Raw genomic sequence first — 21,202 nt, 5'->3', positions numbered from 1 at the left:
CCTCCCTGGAATCACAACTAACAAAATACCGAATAGAAGCCTCAGTGCCCACAGCCACATTACTCTCAATCTATTTAGCTTTATTATGTGCTTTTTAGTTAAGTCCTACATTTTCTGGACCACCTTTTAACAAAGAAGGATAAAGACAGTGCCATGGTTCAGACTAACCAAAAGCTTTTTAATTCAGAATTGAAGTAGGAGCTTAGAAATTTGAGTTTGAGATTCATAGAGAAATCTAATGAAAGTGTTTTGATATACCGTGTTTGAATAGACAGGCTATGTGGAAACATCATTTGAAGCAGGAATTTAAAACAACAGTGCATGTAATGAATAAGTGATTATTGCCCCAAATCTTCATGTTCTCATTTGGAAATGAATCAATTCCAGCAGCTAATTCAACTGTATGAACTAAATACTGTTCATAGCGCTGCAAACACATGAATGTTTATTCAAAATTATGTATCTCTAAAATTAGAAAAGATACCTGCTGATGTAAGCCTGCTTGAAATCCGGCCTCATACTAATTGCTTGTCGATATAATTGATCTGCTTCTTCAAGGCGAGATTCATTTGCTCGAATTAAATTTGCAAGATTGATATAAACATTCAGATGGTTAGGAGCAACTCTTGCTGCATACTTTTTACCTGGAATAATCTGTCAAAATGAATATATGTACCAAACACAGATGAATGAAAATATGAAAAACAGCATAGATTTCCTCTTCACTCTGCCACATTTGTTCTAGGGTATCATTTGACATTAGTGTGCAGGCTCTTAATGGTTACAAATAGCAATTCTTCTTTCACAGAAAATTATACCAAAATATACACAGAATGTTTTTAATTCTTTAATTCTATGACCGCATAGATGACTTTGATACCACCTTTAAGATATCAGTTAATTAAGCTCTGCTACTATGTTACAGGGCTCATGCTGATAGCCATTAGAAACCAAAACAGACCTTGCAAAACTTTCCCCATTGAGACAAAGAGTATTTCCTAAAGCCGAACTGACATTCTGACATTTTCATTCCTGTTTTTAACCCTCCAGCCTAAAAAAAGATTTTACCAGCCACTGATACAGCAGATGAAAAGTAGTCATGAATGACAAAAATACTATGACATTGCAACCACTGTACTGTTTGTACTTTATCCAACTAGAATCTTCAAACTGTTTCACAACACAAACTTTTTAATACGGTATTCCTGCTCACAGGGGTGCTGATTTTTGTTGTCAGTCTCATTTTACCCATGGCTTTTGTTACCTTCATATGTTCTTCATAATATCTCTAATATTCCACTCTTTTTCTCCTAAAGAGCTAGAATAAGTAGTATTTGTTAGGTACAAATGTAACTTAACAAATGGTGAAGGTAACAAGGCAAATGTTTCTACAAGTATGTTCAGGCAAAGATATTTTTGTTGCTGCTGCAGCTACCTTATCCCACCTCCAATGCTGTATTTAATCTTTCTCTTGAGGGATCAGAAACTCAGTCATCTTTCTTTTATAGCCTCGATTTCAGAAAAAAACTCAACGTAAACAGGCAAAAAAATTAATAATAATTGCACAGCAGGATAAGAAGTAACTTAAATCAAAGAACTTCCCAGTTAGCATATTTTCAACAGCCACGACTGTATACGACCTACTCTTCTAATAGGTATGTTTTAAAAAACCCTCTAAAATCTTTAAAGTATACAGCAACAGGAAAGAGTTCCCTCCTGTGGTGGTAGATAAAATAAAGTTACTAATTACCTGTGGCATCAATGATTTAGCAATCATATATGATTCTTCGGCTTCTTTAGTTTTGTTTAAGTTTTTGTACGTTCTTCCTACATTCATGTGGGCACCAATGTCATCTTAATAAAGAAAACAATGAAATTTCAAGTACTTCAATGCACTGAGTATCATGAAAATAAATACCTATGCCTTCACATTAGCGTGAAGGACAGGTACTGCATAAAGACCAACAACAACAAAACCCAATTCTATATTAATTTTCATCTTAATTATGAAGCTAATAATTTAACCACGAATCAAAGATGGATTATAAAGTTACTTGGGAAACGGTAAAAAACTAGAGGTCATTTCCATGTATCTATCTTTAACCTCTTACTATAGTAGAGGCACATAAATTGAAGATTATTTATTAGGCTTCTAAAAGGAAAAAGGAAGGATTGTCCAGCACAATGTAGAACTTATTTTGCCACATAATGTACAACAGGAGTAAATGTGCACTTTGATACTATCTAGATTCTTTTATTTTTTAAAATCACCTCCTTAGTTTTTAAATAAGAAAACGAAGTAATAATTATGTTTCATAAAATATTACAGTTCAAGTTAGTTCAGAAAGAATGTGTTCCAAACAATAGTTTTAAATTGAAAGCCTTTGCATCTTTTAATAGACAGAAACTTTTCTGGAGGACTTTTTTTGAGTTTATTTCCAAAAACTATGGATCAATTAATTTAGTGTATGACATTGTTTGATGTTAAGTTGCAGAAAAACAGGTCATTGATAATTTTTTTTTAAGCAAGCTAAGCGTACTGCAATACCAGGAGTGCAGTGACACCACTTAATGGCAGCTAGTCGAACCTTTTACCTGGTTGCACTTGTGTGGCTTGTATGAAGAACTGCAGAGCTCTTTCAAAATTCTTTTCATTTTCTAATGCATGTCCCACATTGTTCCATAGTTTTGCATTATTCTTATTTACCTAAAACCGGAAAGATACCAATGCATAAGGTATTAAATTGAAATTACCTAACAACTGATTTCCTTTTAACTGTCTTAAAGATGTAAAAATGCACAGCAAGTGTCAGATTTCATCAAGCTGCTATATGTATACTGAATGAGTACACTGAACTTGTTGCTCAACATGCATTTATTTTGGTTATTTGCTCCTAGAAATACCAAATATTTTAAAATTCATTATAATTGTTATGGGATGTTGTACAAACTATTCTATCATGTCATATGCACATTGAAGAAATTATTCTATGCATCAAACTTTTTGTAGATTTTTGTATAGAAGCACATCATGCTTTCATCCATATAAGACAATACATTCAAAAACTTTAATGCAATAAAAAATTACTATTCCTTGCAGATGAATTCCCATGCATGCATCACATTGCTTTTAAAGCATTCCCTAAAGCAACTAATTAGATGTTAAAACTGTCAATGTAGAAGTAAGTGGCAAAAAAGCATTGTTTCTCTCCATTTTTATCATGCTCTACTGCAGCTTTTTGAGAACATCAGCACAAATTTTTCATTATTCTTTTCAAATAGAATACAGTACCTTTAAAGCTGACATAAACAATGTGTACTCTGACTCCCAATCCCAGTTTCTGTGCAGTGTTTTTAAGGCATGAGTGAATAGTACCACAGCCAAACAAACCCAAGAAATTTTTCTTAGCACGCTACAAAATAAAACAAACAAAGATTTATTACAAGCATACAAACAATTTCAATTTATACTAGAATATCTTATATGCTAGGAGGAAAATAAACTGAGGACTGTATTTGTGAATGGTGCACTCCAACATCTGGAAGGAAATAATGTTCAATTTCAAGATAATTTTGTTATTTACCTGTTTTTCTATTATCATTATATAATTCACTTAAAACCAAATGCAATCCACATAATATAAACAAAAAACGTACAAAAATTATACTTCTGTTATAGCTTATCTGTAATTTAAGGCAATGAAAATGATTATGAACCTCACAAACAGTAAGGTTCTTCAAAACACTGTACAGAATGTTAGAAAAATGGAAAACGTAACTAAAATATCATCCCGTTCTTTTGTCTCATAACAGACAATTCCACACAAATTCTTTACTACACAGACCACAAATCTTTCCCACACTGCAGAACACATCTTAACACAAGTCCACTGTGGAGACTACCCAATCTTCCATAAGCAAATAAAATCTTAGTGCTACTGTAATATCTACATAGGAGAAGTGTTTACTGTCTTTGTAGCAATTTTATTTTTAAAGCTGCTAGCTGGGACAGAAGTCACTCTTTGCAATATTGTCAGGAACAATCTTCTAGATTTTGTGCAGTTTATTTTTTTATGACCACCACAGATACAAAAAAAATCCCATACTCTCTAACACGCTGGTCATTTGGTCTTTGAAATCTAATTATGAAAAAACATGTTAAACAACCAGTAGCCTTCCTACAAGACTGAATATATTTTTTTTTTAAATCTCATCCTTGAGCATACAGCTGTTCACCATTGCCAGCTATTTCTTATACTTGACTTATGCAACAGCTGTTCACACCACTATGTACTTCACAGGGGTTTGATAAAACCTGAAAATTCCTGTTCCCCCGCCTCCATTTTTAAGATATACAAAATGCTCCACAGACTTAAGACTACCATGTTTAGTTTAAAAAAAATATTAAAAAACAAAAAGTAGAACAGCAGAATAAGACAGAAATTCTAAAATATTAGCAAAGCAGTCAGAGAGAACTGGCATATACAGTAATTACATTCCCTCCAGCCCTATGAGAATTTTTTTCTTTCCACATACTTCTAAAGCAAGAAGCCCTCTCTCTCTCTCATAAGACTTTTTAGAGTATGGATTCCCAATATTTTTGTAGTAAATGATTCTGCTGCCTGATTTTTCTCCCCAGCCATCTTCTCCTGGTTCCTAGATTTCTTTCACATCACTTCTGGATGAAGTTGCAGACCAAATGCATCCAGGTCAGAGGGACGTATGTGCAGATCAATGTAGAAAATAACAGAAAAAACAAAGGTGGGTGCAAAACATGCTTTTAGAGCAGAATTTCCTATGGAGAAGCCATTAACCAAAAAATTATTTAGTTTAACAAATACTGAATGGCTCTGATGTCCACTCCTAGCATGGCACCTAAAAATTTAATTAGTAAAAGATTTTAATATGCTGCAGACTGATATACACACATTATGTAAATTTCAGTCAGTAATCATCTTTGAATAAATTACAAATCAAATCTGGCCAAGAAATTTTTTTGCCTAATCCTTGAAAATGTCTAAAATTAATACAGAAAATATTTGTGTTTCTTTACAGAAAAAAGATGGGTTATACTACTAGGCGCACAGGTAAAGTCTATTTTGTAGCTATGTATAACGTAAATTATACCACATTCTAAAAAGGTTTGGTGCAGTCTGACTTTATATATATATATGCTTATATACATATGTCTAAAATAAAATATACCTAAAATATATCTGTATACGTGTATGTATATATATATACATAAAATAAATGTTATAATACTCTCAGAATAATCCACTGGTATCCTAAGAACCTCCTCCTTGTCATTTGTTCACATGACTACCAAATGGTTTCTTGGTCATTACTCTGTGCTCATTAAGAACTTGAAACAGATCAAGGGCTATTAAGCAATAAATTCATACTAGTAAAAGCTCTACTGGAAAAGCTTGCAGTTATATAGTTATCTTTTATGAAATCATGAGATATGAGTTAAACCAGTTGTAGGTAACACCACCTTACCTTTTATTCGATAATTTCTTCCATCCGTGTGCTACTAAAATGCAGAATCCCATGCTAGGAACGTACAACACTCGTTCTGCTACTACGAATCCAACAGGAAAAAAGAGGTTTGATGCAGGAATAAATGGTAGCACTATTAAGCAGAGTGCCTAGAAAAGCAACGCAAATGATTTAGTAATCAAGATTAGGCAGTGACAAACCGCACCCAAGAAATACATTATGAAGCAATTACAAAATATCGAAGAGAGACATACATAGTAGATCTTTGGGGTTTTGTTTTTTTTCTTTTAAAAATTAAGTTGTTTTACATTGAGACCACTTCGAACACAACAAGTTTTAACCTGCAAATGACACTGTTCTGTAAGAGCCTATAAGTGTATTTGCTTTTCTATACTACAGAAAAGAGCAGCTGTATGACAAAACACTAGGATTGAAGAATCAAATTCAAAACAATATTTTAATAAAGTTCCACATACAAAACTATGACAGTCTGAGAACCTTGGGTATTATCTTTTATAACAATTAAAAAATTATACCAGCTTATATGATGTATAAAACAGTTATTTTTACAATACAATAAAGTCCATTTTTAGTTTCTGTAGAAAACGTGAACAAACAACATAAAAAACAGAATCAGCCACCGAATAAACATCAGTCTTTTAGACAGTGCACTAAGGGTACCCTGAAATATTTTAAATGACAAAGAACTTAAGAACTGCATAATTGCAGCTCGTAGGTTGGTGACAAGACATCTTAAACAAATGCGTGTTTTTATTAAGACAGAAATCTATCTGCTGCAAAGGAAGCGGACATAACCATTTCCTTTAACTCCTGGGTGAATGTTAAATAGCAGCTTTACAATCTCTAGTACCAGAAATAACTTAAATGACTTCAAGGTATCTGGCCTCCAACTTTCATAAAACAAAACCCCTACAGAAATGGATTGTTTCTTTTGAATAAAAAAAGAGGAATTTTCTAGAAATTGTCAATATAACTGGCTGTCACATTCTGTCTAGATTTAAGCATAACTTTAACTGCCTTTCCCAAGCTAAAATAGTTAATTAGCCAGTTTGAAAGTCAATCTAGGATTTCATATATATATGTGAATACAACAATGATTTAAAAATTCAAGTAAGGAGTTGGCTCATATTTCAAGGGGCCAAGAATATTAACATGGCTCAGCTGACTCATGACAATTCATTAAGCTATACAAAAACAAATACATAATTGAGCCTTGAAGAAAGCACAAGCACTTCCTCCTTCACATTTTTATAGTATATGCTCCTTCTAGAGCACCTATCAATCTGCAAAAGTCTCAACATAGATCTCTCAATAAATTTCTGGAATCCACTTTGAAATGCAGGATTCCTCATGCTATCCCCAAGCCTGTTTTTAATTTAGTTATAGCAAATGCCTTCCCTTTCCTTCCACTTTTGGGGGTGGATTATCAGAAGTGAGGGTATCATTCTATATTTCATTCTGGTTCGAGTAGCCAAATGCATTTGAGAGTACAAAAGCAAATGTACATAAGCACATTCAAAGTGTGCTTTAGCAAACAAGGTGGTATTTTGCAAATGGTTTTATTGCAATGTGAATAAAGTGTATTTAGCTTTATAATGTATATAAGGCTTGGACATAGGCTTAAATGAATTAACTTATGAAATCTTTTAATAAACTGATTTGAAGAAGTTATCTCTTAAGATTTAAAAAAATCTGGGTTATATTATTGTTAAAAAAATTCAGGGTTTTTCTGGTTTAGTTTTGTTTGGGTTTTTTTAATACAGTAAGGACATCGGTCCCACAGCCCCATGTGGTAAACGTATGTATAGCGAAAGCCAATTCCTTCCAGTAGGTTTGAGTGGAAAGGATTTGCAGCTGATACAGCAAGTGTTTGGTCTCCATTAAGTGCTTATGATCTAGACGTTTAATAAAAAGGTTTTTTGCACATTCTGGTCTGTGCAACTCCTCATGACAAATGTTACACAACGTTTTGCAGAACTTCTCTTTAGATCCTTTTGTCTCCCCTTAGTACTGTCCTTCAGATACCATTTCTTGGGCAATAAAGTTGAAGTCCTAGTACAGATAAAAATGAATTTTCTTCTGTTTGTTTATTTTTTCTTTTTATCATAGTCTTTCAGAAGATGCAGAGGCTGCATTCAAAAAACAAGGCTGTATTCAAAAAACATCCTGGTCATGGCAACTGAAAAAGAACAAAAGACAAAAATCATTAAAGTGCACACAAAGAAAAAAGCATACAATAAAACTAAATACAACAATAAACTATGAAGAGTACATGAACTGCTAAGTTAGCAGTCGAAAGTTCACAAGGAAACACTTCTAAGCCTGAGTGAGGTGTAAGCATAGAGACTAGAGAAATGTTAAATTTAGAAGTATTGATGTCTTGGCACAACACTTAAGAGTTAAAAACTTGTCAGAGAAGCCTAAGAACACCTATGTTCCTGACATTTGCACAGTAACAAGCCAGCAAAGTTTGCAGCTGAGCAGCACCAAGTGCTGTCTTATCAAAAGGGGCGTAAAGCACCCTTGTTTGGGACACTTTAGCAAATACCAAGATACTAAGAAGCTTTTGCTAAATTTTACCAACCAACAAAGGAATGTCTATACCCAAGGAATTCCGTGAGCAAACAAAGGCCATGATCACAGCTTGATTCTGAAACCTACTGAAAACCCACCAAAGTAATTCCAGATCAGTACTATTCTTAGTACTCAACGTTTTTAATATGAATAGTGTAACCTATTTATAAAGGTCACTTACTTTGACAGTCAAGTTATCTGACCGTTCACAGGGATAAAGTAAACAGAAAATAGAAGAGAATTTAACTGCTCATACATTATTTCCAGGGCATGTCCTTTACTAATCTAAGAATAATTGAATTACTTCAAGCAGCAACATGACATCAACCTGCCAAAGCATGATTCACAATATACAATCCCATTTTTTGTTATTTAATATTGTCAGTTGATAAAAAAGAACAATTATCTCTTTTGTCCTTTCCTAGTTCTGTTATTCTGAAAAGACAATTTTAGAACCTATGGCAAAAATTAAATAAGACAAAATGAAACACAATGTACCCACTTACCGAGCTATTTTTCCTGGAGATGACTGGCATCAAACAGATGAAAACTGACTGAAAATGAGTCCTTCAACTCTTGCATCCCCAGTAATGAGTTAATCCTGCGAGACTATACTTGGGGAGAACTGTGGAATGTTCAATGGCACTTGAAGAAGTGGGAGAAGGAATCCCCTCCCTCTGTCTTGTCCCTCAAGCAGACAGCACCAAATTGATATCCACATCAGCAAATACAGATAGACATATTCAGACATACTTGCAACCTCCCTTCCCTTTTGCATTTTGGAAACCCCTCTTCTGCATTTTTTTTGCAAAGTCCAAATAAACATCTTTAATTCTGCAGCAGGTCTAAAGTTGTACCTTTTCTGATCTCATAACTTGAGACTTTGCCCCTAGATCCAGCTTCAGCATGACATCTCAGGATCTCCTTGAGCTAGCGGAAAAGCCAAAACATGCTAGAGATTTCTAATGGCAGAAGCTCCTTCCAAAGCCTTTTTTGACATCTTTAGAGTGACATTCATTAGAGTGTGAAACATCAAACAGTGCAGAAAATCATGGTAACACCTGTGATGCAGCCAACATTGTACTAACACCATGCACCAGCAATATGGATAGGACACAGAATTCATACCAGCCAGGGTAGTAGTTTATTTTGACTAGCATAAATCTAGGCTTTTATTGGCAGAACTAGAACCAAGTGTGGAAAAAAGTTTTTTCACTTTAAAGACGGTGCTGTGATTTCTCTAGTAAGTCAGACTGAGAAACCATAAGAAAGAAATTGTTCTCACCCCCTCAGCAGACTATCCAGTCTACACAGGACATTAATGGCTTACTGGAAGGCAGAAATAGGCTTTGGCCTACAGTATTATTGCATGTTATAGTACTTCACAATTTTTAATATAAAATATTGCATTCTCATTTCCTAAGAAATTAGCTTCCAGGCACTTAAGATATTATGCCTATAAAAAAAATCAGCATCGCACTGAAGGTTATACACACAACATGGGTATATATTAAAGGAAACAACTTTCATTAAACAAGGATTATACTGTGTTAAGTGACACTGAGGCTCACACACTGGAGTAAACTATGTCAGAAGACCCTTTCTGCAAAAAAACACTTGCAATAATAAAAACAAACATAAAAATACCACCCTCAAACGCTGACTTATAACAATGTATGTTGACAATCCCATTAATTCTCTCCTCTTCTGAGCTTTACTGGGTAAGGAGTAAACAGAAATGTAGGGAAATAAAGAGCCTTAAAGTTCAAGAGCTGTCCTACGGAAGAAAGTGAACCACTCCCCACACACACCTCTACTGCAATCAGTACATTGGAGAAAAATTGTTTCAGCTTATGTAAGAAGGAAAATTAAACTACTCCTTCACATTTTTAAAGTGCTGTAAAAATATAACATTTTTTTCTAGGTATGTCACCTTGCACATTTATTATACCAATAAGCTACCTGAATTTCTTCATACACAATTTCCAAATTCAGGACAAGAGGCTTTGTCAGCAATACTAAAGATAATTTTCGCAGATTTTCTAGTGAAACAAATTGACTCGCTCCAGTGACACATCAAGAAAAAACATGTCAGAACTATGATGTTTGGTCTCTTTGAAGTGAATCGAAGTTTGTCAGCTGATTAGCAAAGAAGTCCTTAATATTAAGTTGTGTGTAAGTATTCCCACCCATCTGAAACTTTTGTTGGCTGAGTTACATATTAAGAAAGCACATTATTTCTGAAGCAGACGAAGATCTATGCATGCAGGTTTGTTGTACACATAATTGCACCACTGACTTAACAAAAATCATGGTCTCCGCTAATGATTCATCTTGTGAAAATTGGCAATGGAAGCAATCAAAAATATGACTGGGTTTGGATGAAAAATACTAGCTCTTTTGCTCCTTTTCATTTCCTCCAAAATATTCTTTACAGATAGACCTTAGAGAAAAGTGCCTTTACTAAAACAACAGAGGAAAACTTACACTCCTTAATGCCAAAATGTGGCCTTTTCTACCTATGAGAAAGAAAATCTAGTCACTTGCTAAATACACAGCATGACTACTGACATTTAATAAAGGCAGAGAGTTTGCAGGACAGAAATGCATTCTGATCCTTAAAATACATTTAAGTTGTACTGAAAACTCCCTATTGCTAGTTCAGTTCTGAATACCCGAGAAACGCTGCAATACAGTTTGCAAATACGGAACAAGGGGCATATTTATTCTCATCTCTTGTCTATTCTTCTCCATCTCAACCTTGACAGAATCATATGCTTAATTGCAATTTCACCGTTTTGTTGCTACGACTTTCCTCTTTCTTATGTGCTCATTCTAGCCCAAAAGGAGATGCATGTAGTATCTCCAGGTCACAGCAGATTGGACACATGACCAACCTGAGCCACACACACTCTTAAAAAAACAAGGACAAAAACAATGCATCATCCATACCATCAATACGGTCTTGGAGGAATCCCCAGGATATCTGAGACTGAAGACAATCAAAGATCCCAGAAAGCAGAAGAATGTAAGGGTGGCAACATTTCTAACATCTAACAAAGACTCCACAAGAGGAATAGTTCCCATTGTCCAGTCACAGCATAATTCTGAGGGATTGAGAAGAAGCCAAGCATTTACAGGAAGGAGATAGTTGAAAGTCAGCTGTCTTGCTGGAGATGGACTAACAGCAGCTGGGTTATCAAACCTAAAGCAAAAGAAAGGAGAAAAAAGAGCTTTTAATGAAAAAAAGATATGGTCTTGATCCACTTTGTGCTCAGCAACCAGACAACTTGGACTCATAGCTAGACCTAGCTGTTACAGACATGTTCAATATCCTAATCCCCCTGCATTTGTCAGGCATCTAACTTGGGAACCACGTATGATGCTTCATCTCAGCGCAGGATGGAGCCTCCTCCAAGTTTAAGAAACTGGTTTGGGATATAATCAACAGAAGTTTGAAGAAACAGAATGATTTACACTTAAAAGTTGGGTTCAGTGGTCCTTGGTCATGTTTTTAATAGTTTGACTCATTTTTCAGGGAAAATATTAGATTCTTGTATTTCTATATTGCTCACACATTTTTATGATAATTTGTAATTTTTGAGGTGTAATATTAATCATATACACTTATCTTCAACTGCTGTATCTGAAGACAACCATGCTTTCTGCATGGTACATACATAAAACAAAAAAAATATTTTGTATGTAAAAGAGGAAGAATTTACTAAGAGGTTTGGAGTATTCAGGCAAGGTTCAAACATACAGCAAATAAAAAATATTTTGGTAATAAGACATTCAATTTCTGAACTAATAAGATGAACTAACAACTGTAAGTTTGTAAAGCTGAGTACCTGCCCAGATGCTTCAATATTTAGGACATTCTTGTCAATGGGTACCGAAACACACCATTTATCAATTTCACAAAAAATGCAATATTGTACAGTCTTTGCTTACCAATGTGAAAATAAGGTCATAAACACAGTGATGTATTTTTGGCCATTTCATTCAGACCTCAGATATTAAGTCACATCTTATTTATCAGTGTCTGGTAATACAAGACACTTTATTATTACCTTGTAAACACTGGAAGTTGAGACTGGATAACCTGGACTCTAACAACTACAAGCAGCAGTGTACTGAACATTAGGACTATGAGCTTCAACAGTGTTTGCAGCATAGAGAAAGGAATACTGCCCTTCCCTTGAAGAATCTGTACAGCTGTGTCCAACAACACTGGCAAGGTGTACTGCAAAGGAAAGAAGTGTTTATAATCAGACAGTGTAGTTATTAATCCCTTAGATAAATATTAGTTACCCTTTTTTATTTTTTCCCTTGGTTTACTCTAAATGCCTGCTCCCAATAGCTACTTAACTCAGCTTCTTAGGGCTTTCATGACAATACCCCCCCAAAAACCCCATCATTCTAACAAAAATAACTCTTTTCAAGTATTCTTGCTAACACTATCATAGCTGAACTTGTATGCCTATAATTCTGTATTTTGCACTGACAGATTAAAAAAATCTGTACCACCTTCAGAGACTTCCACAAATCAAGTATGCCACAAAATACAATTTGAAGATGGGAAATCACCACTTTTAGAATTATCAGCGCCTCTGAAAACCTGTTCAATAAACAAAATTCCTTACAAACAGCAGAAATACTGTTCACTTTCTGACTAACACTGGGTTTCTATTTTATGCCTCTACTGCAGTAATCCATCTCTCCCTGCCTCACGAACATGACGATCTTGCACAAGTCCCCATTACAAGCCCTGATTTCTTCCCCATGTACCTCTTTGCCTGTATCTTGTGCTGGAGATTATTTATTGCTTCACATATATGGTTGGCTGAACTACATATACCGATTGGCTTTTGAGAACTGGTCACACTCCTAACTCATGCTACACCTGTGCCCTCAGAAGAAGTCTAAGTTTGGATTTTATGTTTTCTACTTAGCTGACTAACACAAACGTATTAAAGTTTCATGAAATTGAGGATAAGATCAAGAGTTACTAAAAAAAAAGGAAGAGTGGATTGAAAAGCACAGTCACATGCTGGCGATTTCCTTAGAAATCCAGTTTGAAAATTATATGTTGTTTATTCACTACACTTGCAAAGGAAATCATTACAAACACATATTTCTATAAGCAAAAGAAAAATGTGATTTTGGTATTTTGGCCTTGAATATGTATCACCCAGACAGACAGTCTTTTGGCTTTTACTGGCATAGTTTTTGCAAAACATTCATTCAAGTAATTAAGGAATAGTGAACTAGAAAATTTGCTTAGGCGTAAATTTTTAAATGGCATATAGTTTGACTGCTTAAAAGCCAAAAATTATTTCATTGCAGGAACATCTTGTTTCTCTGAACAAAAGTTACTATTAACTTAAAGAATAATCAATGCTTAAGGCAAAATCTATCAGATCTGAAATTAAATTTAAAGGTATTCTTAGTACAAAAAAAGTCATAAGGCTATTACTGATTCAAATAAGACTACTCCAAAATGTCCAGTTATTCAGTAGAATGTAATGAAATGCATTTGTATATAACGTTCTCTATTTTTACTACACGAATTCAAAAACACATAATCCCCCATATTTATGCACTTCTGACTTTAATCAAGGCTGTTACATGCCAGTTTTCAGAAATCAGTCAACTAAAACCTTAGGTTTGCATTAAGACATGTCAATTCTTTATCGAGTATATTTGGTAGTAGCTCTGCATGGCATGTAAAGGACATTGGATTCCCTCACCATGAACCATATACGTTAAGCGTTAGTTGAATCAAAAAAAAAAAAGAAAAAAATGCAAAAAAATCTAACAGAACTACATTAACTTGAACTGACAAAAAGCAGTACTGAAATATGATGCTTCAAAGTAGTTAATGTCTCATTACAGAATTCCTGAGAAGAAATCCAATTTATTTTTCAACAGCTTACCCCTTGAGCAATAAATACTTCATACACACAGCATATCCCCACCACTGTTATTCCTTGTTCTTTACACAGTGTTGCAACAGCTACTAGAAACACAGTCACTGCAATTGGAGTCCACACTGCAAATAAAGAAGACATTATTGAAATATTCTATCTCACAAAAAACCCAAGCATTTAATAAAATAAATTAGCCTACAAAGTGAATACTTTGGCTCTTCACATTTGAGCATGCTATCTTTTATACACTTAGTCAGTATGCCACTCATTATTAAAGGCAAGACTACCAGTTTTACTCCACAGAAAATAATTACATGTATCAGTTCTAAAATTGCCTCCCTTAAATTGAAAGAACTAAATGAAAGGCAAAAACCTAATCTATGATAGGGAAACAAAAACCCCAATCTTTCCAAATTCACCAGAACACTTCTTCAAATGGAACATTTTATAGGGAGCCATGAATTTTCACAAAGTCAATTTGACTTTGGAAAAGAGGCAAGCCTCTGCTGAAACATTAAAGCTTACTTGTAACCATCTGAGGCATCTCAGCATACTTCCATATACATGCATTAATATAAGTCAGTGCAAGAGTACCATGCTCTAGGTGTTTCAAAACAATTGAAAGTCCTTATGTCTTAAAGAAGGAAAAATAAAAAAAAAACTATTTACAATGGAAAGTACTATTACATGGGTATCTTGCAGCTGAAGGGGTTTTTTGTACACACCCATATTACCATTTTAAGAGCTCTTTTATCAGCGATACAGAAATTATTATGTATATATTTGTCAAATATTTACCTATGGTATTATCTGGCCCTTTAGATTTTGTATATGACAAAAAAGCAGCTAGGAAAAAGATAGATGATAAAAGCTCTGCTCTGCCCACAACTCCAGTTACCTGAAAAAGAAGGGAAATCTAGATTATTCTTCTGGTGACTATTCCAGTACTAGAATAGCTTGACTGATACACTGTCAGGATATGCATAAACAAGACCTGTAAACTGAGCAAAAAAGGCTAAGAATAAGGCTGCTTTCAGTTCAATCAGTACTGAATTCAAGAATGGAATAATACAGGTGGCTGGTGGCCAGCTGTGGCTGATGTGCCCCTTAAGTATCACCATTAATGAGACAACTGAGAAATGCAGTACGTTCTTTTATCTTTAGTAACAATAGGCATAAACAGCATTTGAGGCAGAATTTGGGCACGATAGCTGCTTTCTTCATCATACTTGGAAGAAAACAGCTTTCATCAATAGGGGCTCTAAGTGAAGCCTGACAAGGACTTTTGTACATATACATCCTGCACACAGTGGCATACAAAAACTGTGATTGTTATTTTTGTTCGTAAGTTTTCTGACGGACTGAACAGATCTGAATCTGAAAGAAGCATTCCCTTGACTGGTGCTGTGGCAGCTCTTAGGTGAACAGTCAACAGTTACAAATAAATTGAATGGCAAACTCTGTGTAGTGGAGTTAAAGAATGACTCTGGCTTTACTATAGGACTACCAATTTTCTGAATGACAATTTGGCTGGCAATATTAAAATCGCAGGTAGCACGCTCTCTGGTAACAAGACAGAGAGGAATGGATTTTATGAAAATTTGGAGAAGTGCTAAAATCCACAGGGTAGAAGGCTGTTTTGGAATCCCCAATGACATACAGATTAATTTCCACTTCAGGAGCTGTTTTCAAAAAACACTGAATTACAACAAATAACCAGAAATGGAAGACATATCACTAGGTTTTTGTAAGACACTGACCACTACCAGAAATACCTGTGTAAACCAGTTGCAGAATAAGTCATTATATTTACTGTGCTACAGAAGTTACAGAGCCTATGGCAAAGAGAATTATATGTATGTATATAAGAGAATAAATCCTCACCCTGGTATAATTCACAGGAAAATGCACCCCCAAAAAAATTAACTCTGTATATGCCACTGGTTAATATGCTGATGTAAATAGGTATTTCCTGAAAGAAGCTTGCAGCCAGGTGGGCATTGGTGGCATTGGTCTCTTCTTCTAAGTAACAAGCAAAAGAACAAGAGAAAATGTCCTCAAGTTGCACCAGGGAAGGTTTACATTGGATATTAGGAAAAAAAATCTTCATTGAAAGTGTTCTCAAGCATTGGCACAGGCTGCCCAGGGAAGTGGTTGAGTCACTGTCTCTGGAGGTATTTAAATGAAGTATAGACGTGGCACTTAGGGACATGGTTTAGTGGTGGACTTGGCAGTGCTAGGTTAAGGGTTGGACTACATGATTTTGAAAGTCTTTTCCAACCTAAATAATTGTTACTACGTAACAAACGTAACAAAAGTTAACAGTTACTATAGTAGCCACTGTGCTGACCACAGTACCATTCAGGACTGCCTTTCTTCCTCATTTGTCCTCCTCTGTAACACCTGATTGTATCCAAATTTTTGCAAGTAAGCTGGCTGAAAAATGGCATGCTATACCAAGGCAGACAGTCATATTTAGCTAAGGAAACCTCATAGCTCACCATTTGATTATGAAGATGCTGAAAACTGTCTTTTCAGTCACCTGGAGCCAGCAAGCAGTTTTTATTGCTAGGTACATTCCTGGTCAAGCATAATTGATCCAGCACAGCACAAAAAGAGAAAGTAACTCAATATCCAAGGTCACAGTGTAAAGGAAAGTATTCAAATCTGAATTTGATTTCGTGCTCTGGTGCTTCCATTGGGAGCAGCATACCTTTACTGAAGCACTCCCTGAAGAATGCGCAGACAAAGCATGTTTCACAACTGATAGGACATCAGAGTTTTTGTTAACATTTTGGACAGTATACAGAAGTTTGTTTCAAAAATGTCTTAAGATGTTTCAAGGATTCCTGGTGTGGATCTCAAAATTGTCCAGCATTAAGGCAGAAATTAAAGATAACTTTGTAGATCAACTGAAAGAGATCATTAGCAAAGCAAGTGTGCTGATATGCCTCCACAGTCCCCTGCCACCAAAATAAAGATACTATTTCTGGATACAAAGGTGACTTATGAGAGAAAATCCCAGCATTCACCAGGTTAGGTGATATCCTGTAATTGTAAAGATGGTCAGCATGCCTTGGCCAGAACAGTAGCAAAGTAGGTACAAAGACTGAACTGTAATTCTAAAGACAAGGACAAATGAAACTATGATGACATTATTGAACCCATTTCCTACAAAATTCTTCCTCGGAAAATGATGTATTACCACTGCAAGAGCCCAGCTTCTCTCTGAAGTCAGGCAGAAAATTATTTTCTATTTATCCTGCTCTGCTACGTTTTCTAGGAAAAATCCATTTCTCAGAAAAAGACAGGTACAGTTTGAAATGTTTATGTATTGCATCTGCTCTTCCAAACTCTTGTGTAGTGGAGTAATAAGTAGGAGACTATTTAGGAGGAATGCATATTAGATAAACTTCAATTATTAAAGACACAAAAGGTACCATCAAATCATATAAGAGCTGGAAATGAGATCTGTTTTGGAGTTTTAGCTGGCACCCAAGTACCCAGGTCTAAAATATAGCTCATTCTTACCTCCTCTTTTCCATGTACAGAAACTTTCAGTTATTTTGCCTTTTATAATGTGCATAAGTGTCAACTGCCAACTCGTAACAATTCTTTCTTGGTTGCATGTTAGGCAGAATTCTCAATGCAAACTTGCAAGGATAAAATGCACTATTTCTCAAAAGCAGAAAGATTAAATTGAAAAGGTGGGGCAATGAGGAAGAAAACCCCTTAACCGATTCTTCACTGAGCACCTAAGTACAACAGCAGGGGTATTCAATTACAATTGCATTTAAATCTCAGAGTCTCCAAGTGTTTTAAATACAGCACCGAGTTACACCACTGGCGTAGTCTTAAAGTGCCCTCATGTGGCTAATATCAAGAATTACGCACTTACTACCAAATTGCTTCATAACTGTACTTGGTAAATTTGTAATACAATGCCTTACACAATATGCTTTTGTTTTGTAGAATTTGTGTGATAATTTTTGCTAACTGTCTTGCATAGTACTAAAGAAACTGTGTTACTGTTATCTGATATGGAATCTAACAGTTAAAGCATGATAAAGAATCATATTTGGAATGAAAGTGATAAAATTACAAAGGATCATATAAGCCACGAACCACTAATAAGTCACGAGCAACTTGCTAATGCTCCTGTAAAGATACTACCACGTTTACTACAAGAAGAAAAAGCCAGACTTTGAAATTTAAAACATGTGTTTTTCAAAGAAACTGAAAACCAGGTTAAATTAAGACATTATATTTTTTAACCCATATTTTACCCAAGATCCTATGGAGTTTTGTGCTTTCAAGCAGAACAGCAAGCAAACATTCTTAGGGGTTTAGCTTCTGTATTTTTAAAAGTGCCACTAACTTCTTCTAGCAAGGACTTATTAGTAGCTCAAATAGCAGCCAATTATAAACCCCATGAACTTAATTCCTACAAAGATTTGCTCAAAGTACACAGATGCAGGCTAGTGGATTGCTACTGACAGGGATTTGTGTCTTTAGAGGAGAGAGAGATGTGAACTCTCTACACAAACAAATCAGCCCCCCGCAAAAGTATGGCAAAAAATAAGAGCAAATCCTTCTCATTTTCTTAGAATCAGAAGACATCCCCTCCTCCCTCCCCCCAAAAACATATTGTTTAAAAAAAAATAATAAAATGGGATAACACCTCCCCTATTCCCTCCCAAAAAAACACATTTAAAAATAAAAATAAAAAAAAGAAATGGGACACCTCCAAAGCAGCAGAACGTTTATATATTTTCAGTTTTCTGAAAATCAGCTAACACTAAGAAAAAAAACAAAAGAGAGACTGAAAATGGGCTTTTTAACACCTGTGAACTACAATCTACAAAAGCCAATCTAAGTGGCACAGAAGTAACAGCAGAGAATTCCACAGATCTGCTTTATCAGTGTTTCTGATGGAAACAAATTTAATTAATAGCGATCACAAGACTCCATTTACTCCACAACACTGCAAGCCTGGTTGACCATTAAAAGTATATAATCAGACAGGCAGCTTGCAGAAAGAATGCTTTTCATAGAAGCGAAAAACTTCAGAATCAAAGGGAAGGTAAATATGAGAGGGGAGAAATGTACTTCCTTTTTCTGACATTGGATATGTTCAAAAAGGGAAGGATGAAACAGAACGGCCCTAAGCTGGATGTAGCATAGCAACAATCCTAGAAGAAGTCCTGCTGAGGTAGCTATGCTGACATAGTGGACAGAACAGACCTGGTGATTAGCTAGAGGGCTGTGCTTAGCGATTCTGAAAATGAATTTTAAGAGGCATTTATAGTATTTGCAAAATATGATCATCACAGAACACAAATATCTATATAAGCTAATGTAGCTACCACCATAAAAGCCCATATTCATAGCAGAGATCTAAGTTACTAAATAACTAAATTAATGTTTCTTTGATTATTTTTCAATAGCTGCATGGAATACAAAACCTCCCAAACACTAAAATTTGCCATCTCCACCTATCATTGCAAAGGGCAGAGTAAGTACAAGTAAAATCACACACTTTTTGGAGTTACACTATATCAACATGTACAAAACCCATGAAACGAGGTTAATACAGCTTGATCAAATTAAGCACATCACAACTATACCTACCGCTTCAGTATGTATAGGGTGCACTGCAAAGAGCAAGGATGCAACTACGCTGCTCCTGTTGTCCAGAAAAAGCTTACAGACCTTGAGGAAGACTACACAAACCACCACATGAAAGACCAGATTTAGGAAGTGGTAAGAAACAGCATTTAACTCGCTGAACAAGTAGTTTAAGCGAAATGTAAGAACTGTAAGGGGACGATAAGATTTATGACTCCTCTCCTAAAAGAAAATAAATAAATCAGTCATTACCAACTTACAAAGGGACTTTTACTTCAAAATATCTTTCTAAAAATCTATGTACACAAGATTCCCCACTCTACTTTGAGGCATCTACCTTTCAAATAAACTGAAAATCACTACTAAAAAACCCTAATCTAGCGAATTAAAAGAAAACTTGACTTAAAAATAAAATATTAAACAGAGAAGTTAGTTATGACTACTTTTCCTACTTCCACATTGTTTTAATGTATTGTTCAAGTATTGTGATTACTCTGCCATTTCATGTTTTAGCTCAGTATTTTATAAAATAAAAATCCAGTGCACTCAGCGAAATGTATTATCTACATATTTTCAATATGTCTACCAGTCAATATATCTATGTTGCCAGTTACTCCATCCACAAACCCTTTTAAAAAATACACTTAAACCCATCTTCCTGTTCCAAAATGCATTTGGCAACCCACAGTCTGTTGATATTTTGCTGAATACATCCATAAAACAGAGGAAGAAAATTAAGAGAAAAAAATGGGAGGCAGGACAGGGGGACGATGACACAGGGAACCAAACTGCACATACAGACAAACAACAGCACAATATAGGAAAAAAATATTTTAAAAGGCATGAACAATCAAATTAATCCGACTTAATTTAGTTAAAATTAACCTGACATTCAGTTGGTTTTAAATGCAAAATCCACACTGATTGAGATTGTCTTCTCCCACTCCACATGGTTAGAGCATTTCTGTTGAAATTTTACTGGGAGGAATTTAGGAGCACACTTACTCTCAGTAACTACAGGACTCTAAGACATCTGAAAAAAACTTCTGGAAGCTTTCCTTACAGGGTTATACAAAAAATTATGTACCAAAGTCTATTTGTAGAGCTAGCAATTAGTATCTCACAAGGAATTAACTCTGTATATTACAGACAGAAGACGAGTGCAAGGTCAAATGCCTTGATAGGCAAAACCCCTGTGACTGTTAGAGAATTTTTATTTATTTGCTCAGCAATGGCACCATGTGTAACTTTCTGAACTATATGTAAATCCTTAAGCCGTTGCCATTTAATGATGTTTATCAATGTCTTTAATGTCAATAGAGCTTTCCAGATAAAAACAATCACCCTACACGGGCTACAAACCAAAAACTCTGAATTCACGTAAGCCAACCTACTCAAATTTATTGGGCTCAATACTGATTCGTTAGCTCCTACCTTAGTTGTCTAAGACTGTTATCCTTCCTTCCAGAATGCAATTAGAAATAAATACCCTTGTATGTCATTGTCTAGCTTTTACAGGAGAAGGGAAAATGGACAGAGTTGTA

General features: G+C 35.1%; 1 protein-coding gene across 4 annotated transcripts in view; it reads right to left on the bottom strand.

The window, feature by feature from the left end:
* Nucleotides 1-21,202, bottom strand: part of TMTC3 (transmembrane O-mannosyltransferase targeting cadherins 3) — a 34,391-nt gene that overhangs the window by 4,217 nt on the left and 8,972 nt on the right. For 3 of the 4 annotated variants that reach the window (XM_040594647.1, XM_040594645.1, XM_040594646.1), the window contains exons 6-15: nt 19,662-19,880; nt 14,829-14,928; nt 14,037-14,152; nt 12,171-12,343; nt 11,050-11,302; nt 5,503-5,651; nt 3,293-3,413; nt 2,596-2,707; nt 1,751-1,854; nt 485-654 (exon numbers count right to left, since the gene is read on the bottom strand). In XM_040594647.1, coding sequence (XP_040450581.1) covers nt 485-654; nt 1,751-1,854; nt 2,596-2,707; nt 3,293-3,413; nt 5,503-5,651; nt 11,050-11,302; nt 12,171-12,343; nt 14,037-14,152; nt 14,829-14,928; nt 19,662-19,880 — 1,517 coding nt within the window. Of the gene's footprint in view, nt 1-484; nt 655-1,750; nt 1,855-2,595; nt 2,708-3,292; nt 3,414-5,502; nt 5,652-11,049; nt 11,303-12,170; nt 12,344-14,036; nt 14,153-14,828; nt 14,929-19,661; nt 19,881-21,202 lie in introns of those variants that run through there. The other variant, XM_040594648.1, reaches the window with a different exon arrangement.

Source organism: Falco naumanni, chromosome 5, assembly GCF_017639655.2.
Source record: "Falco naumanni isolate bFalNau1 chromosome 5, bFalNau1.pat, whole genome shotgun sequence".
Classification (NCBI taxonomy): domain Eukaryota; kingdom Metazoa; phylum Chordata; class Aves; order Falconiformes; family Falconidae; genus Falco; species Falco naumanni.
The sequence above is the reverse complement of the archived record's forward strand: the minus strand, read 5'-3'. Positions and strand labels throughout refer to the sequence as shown.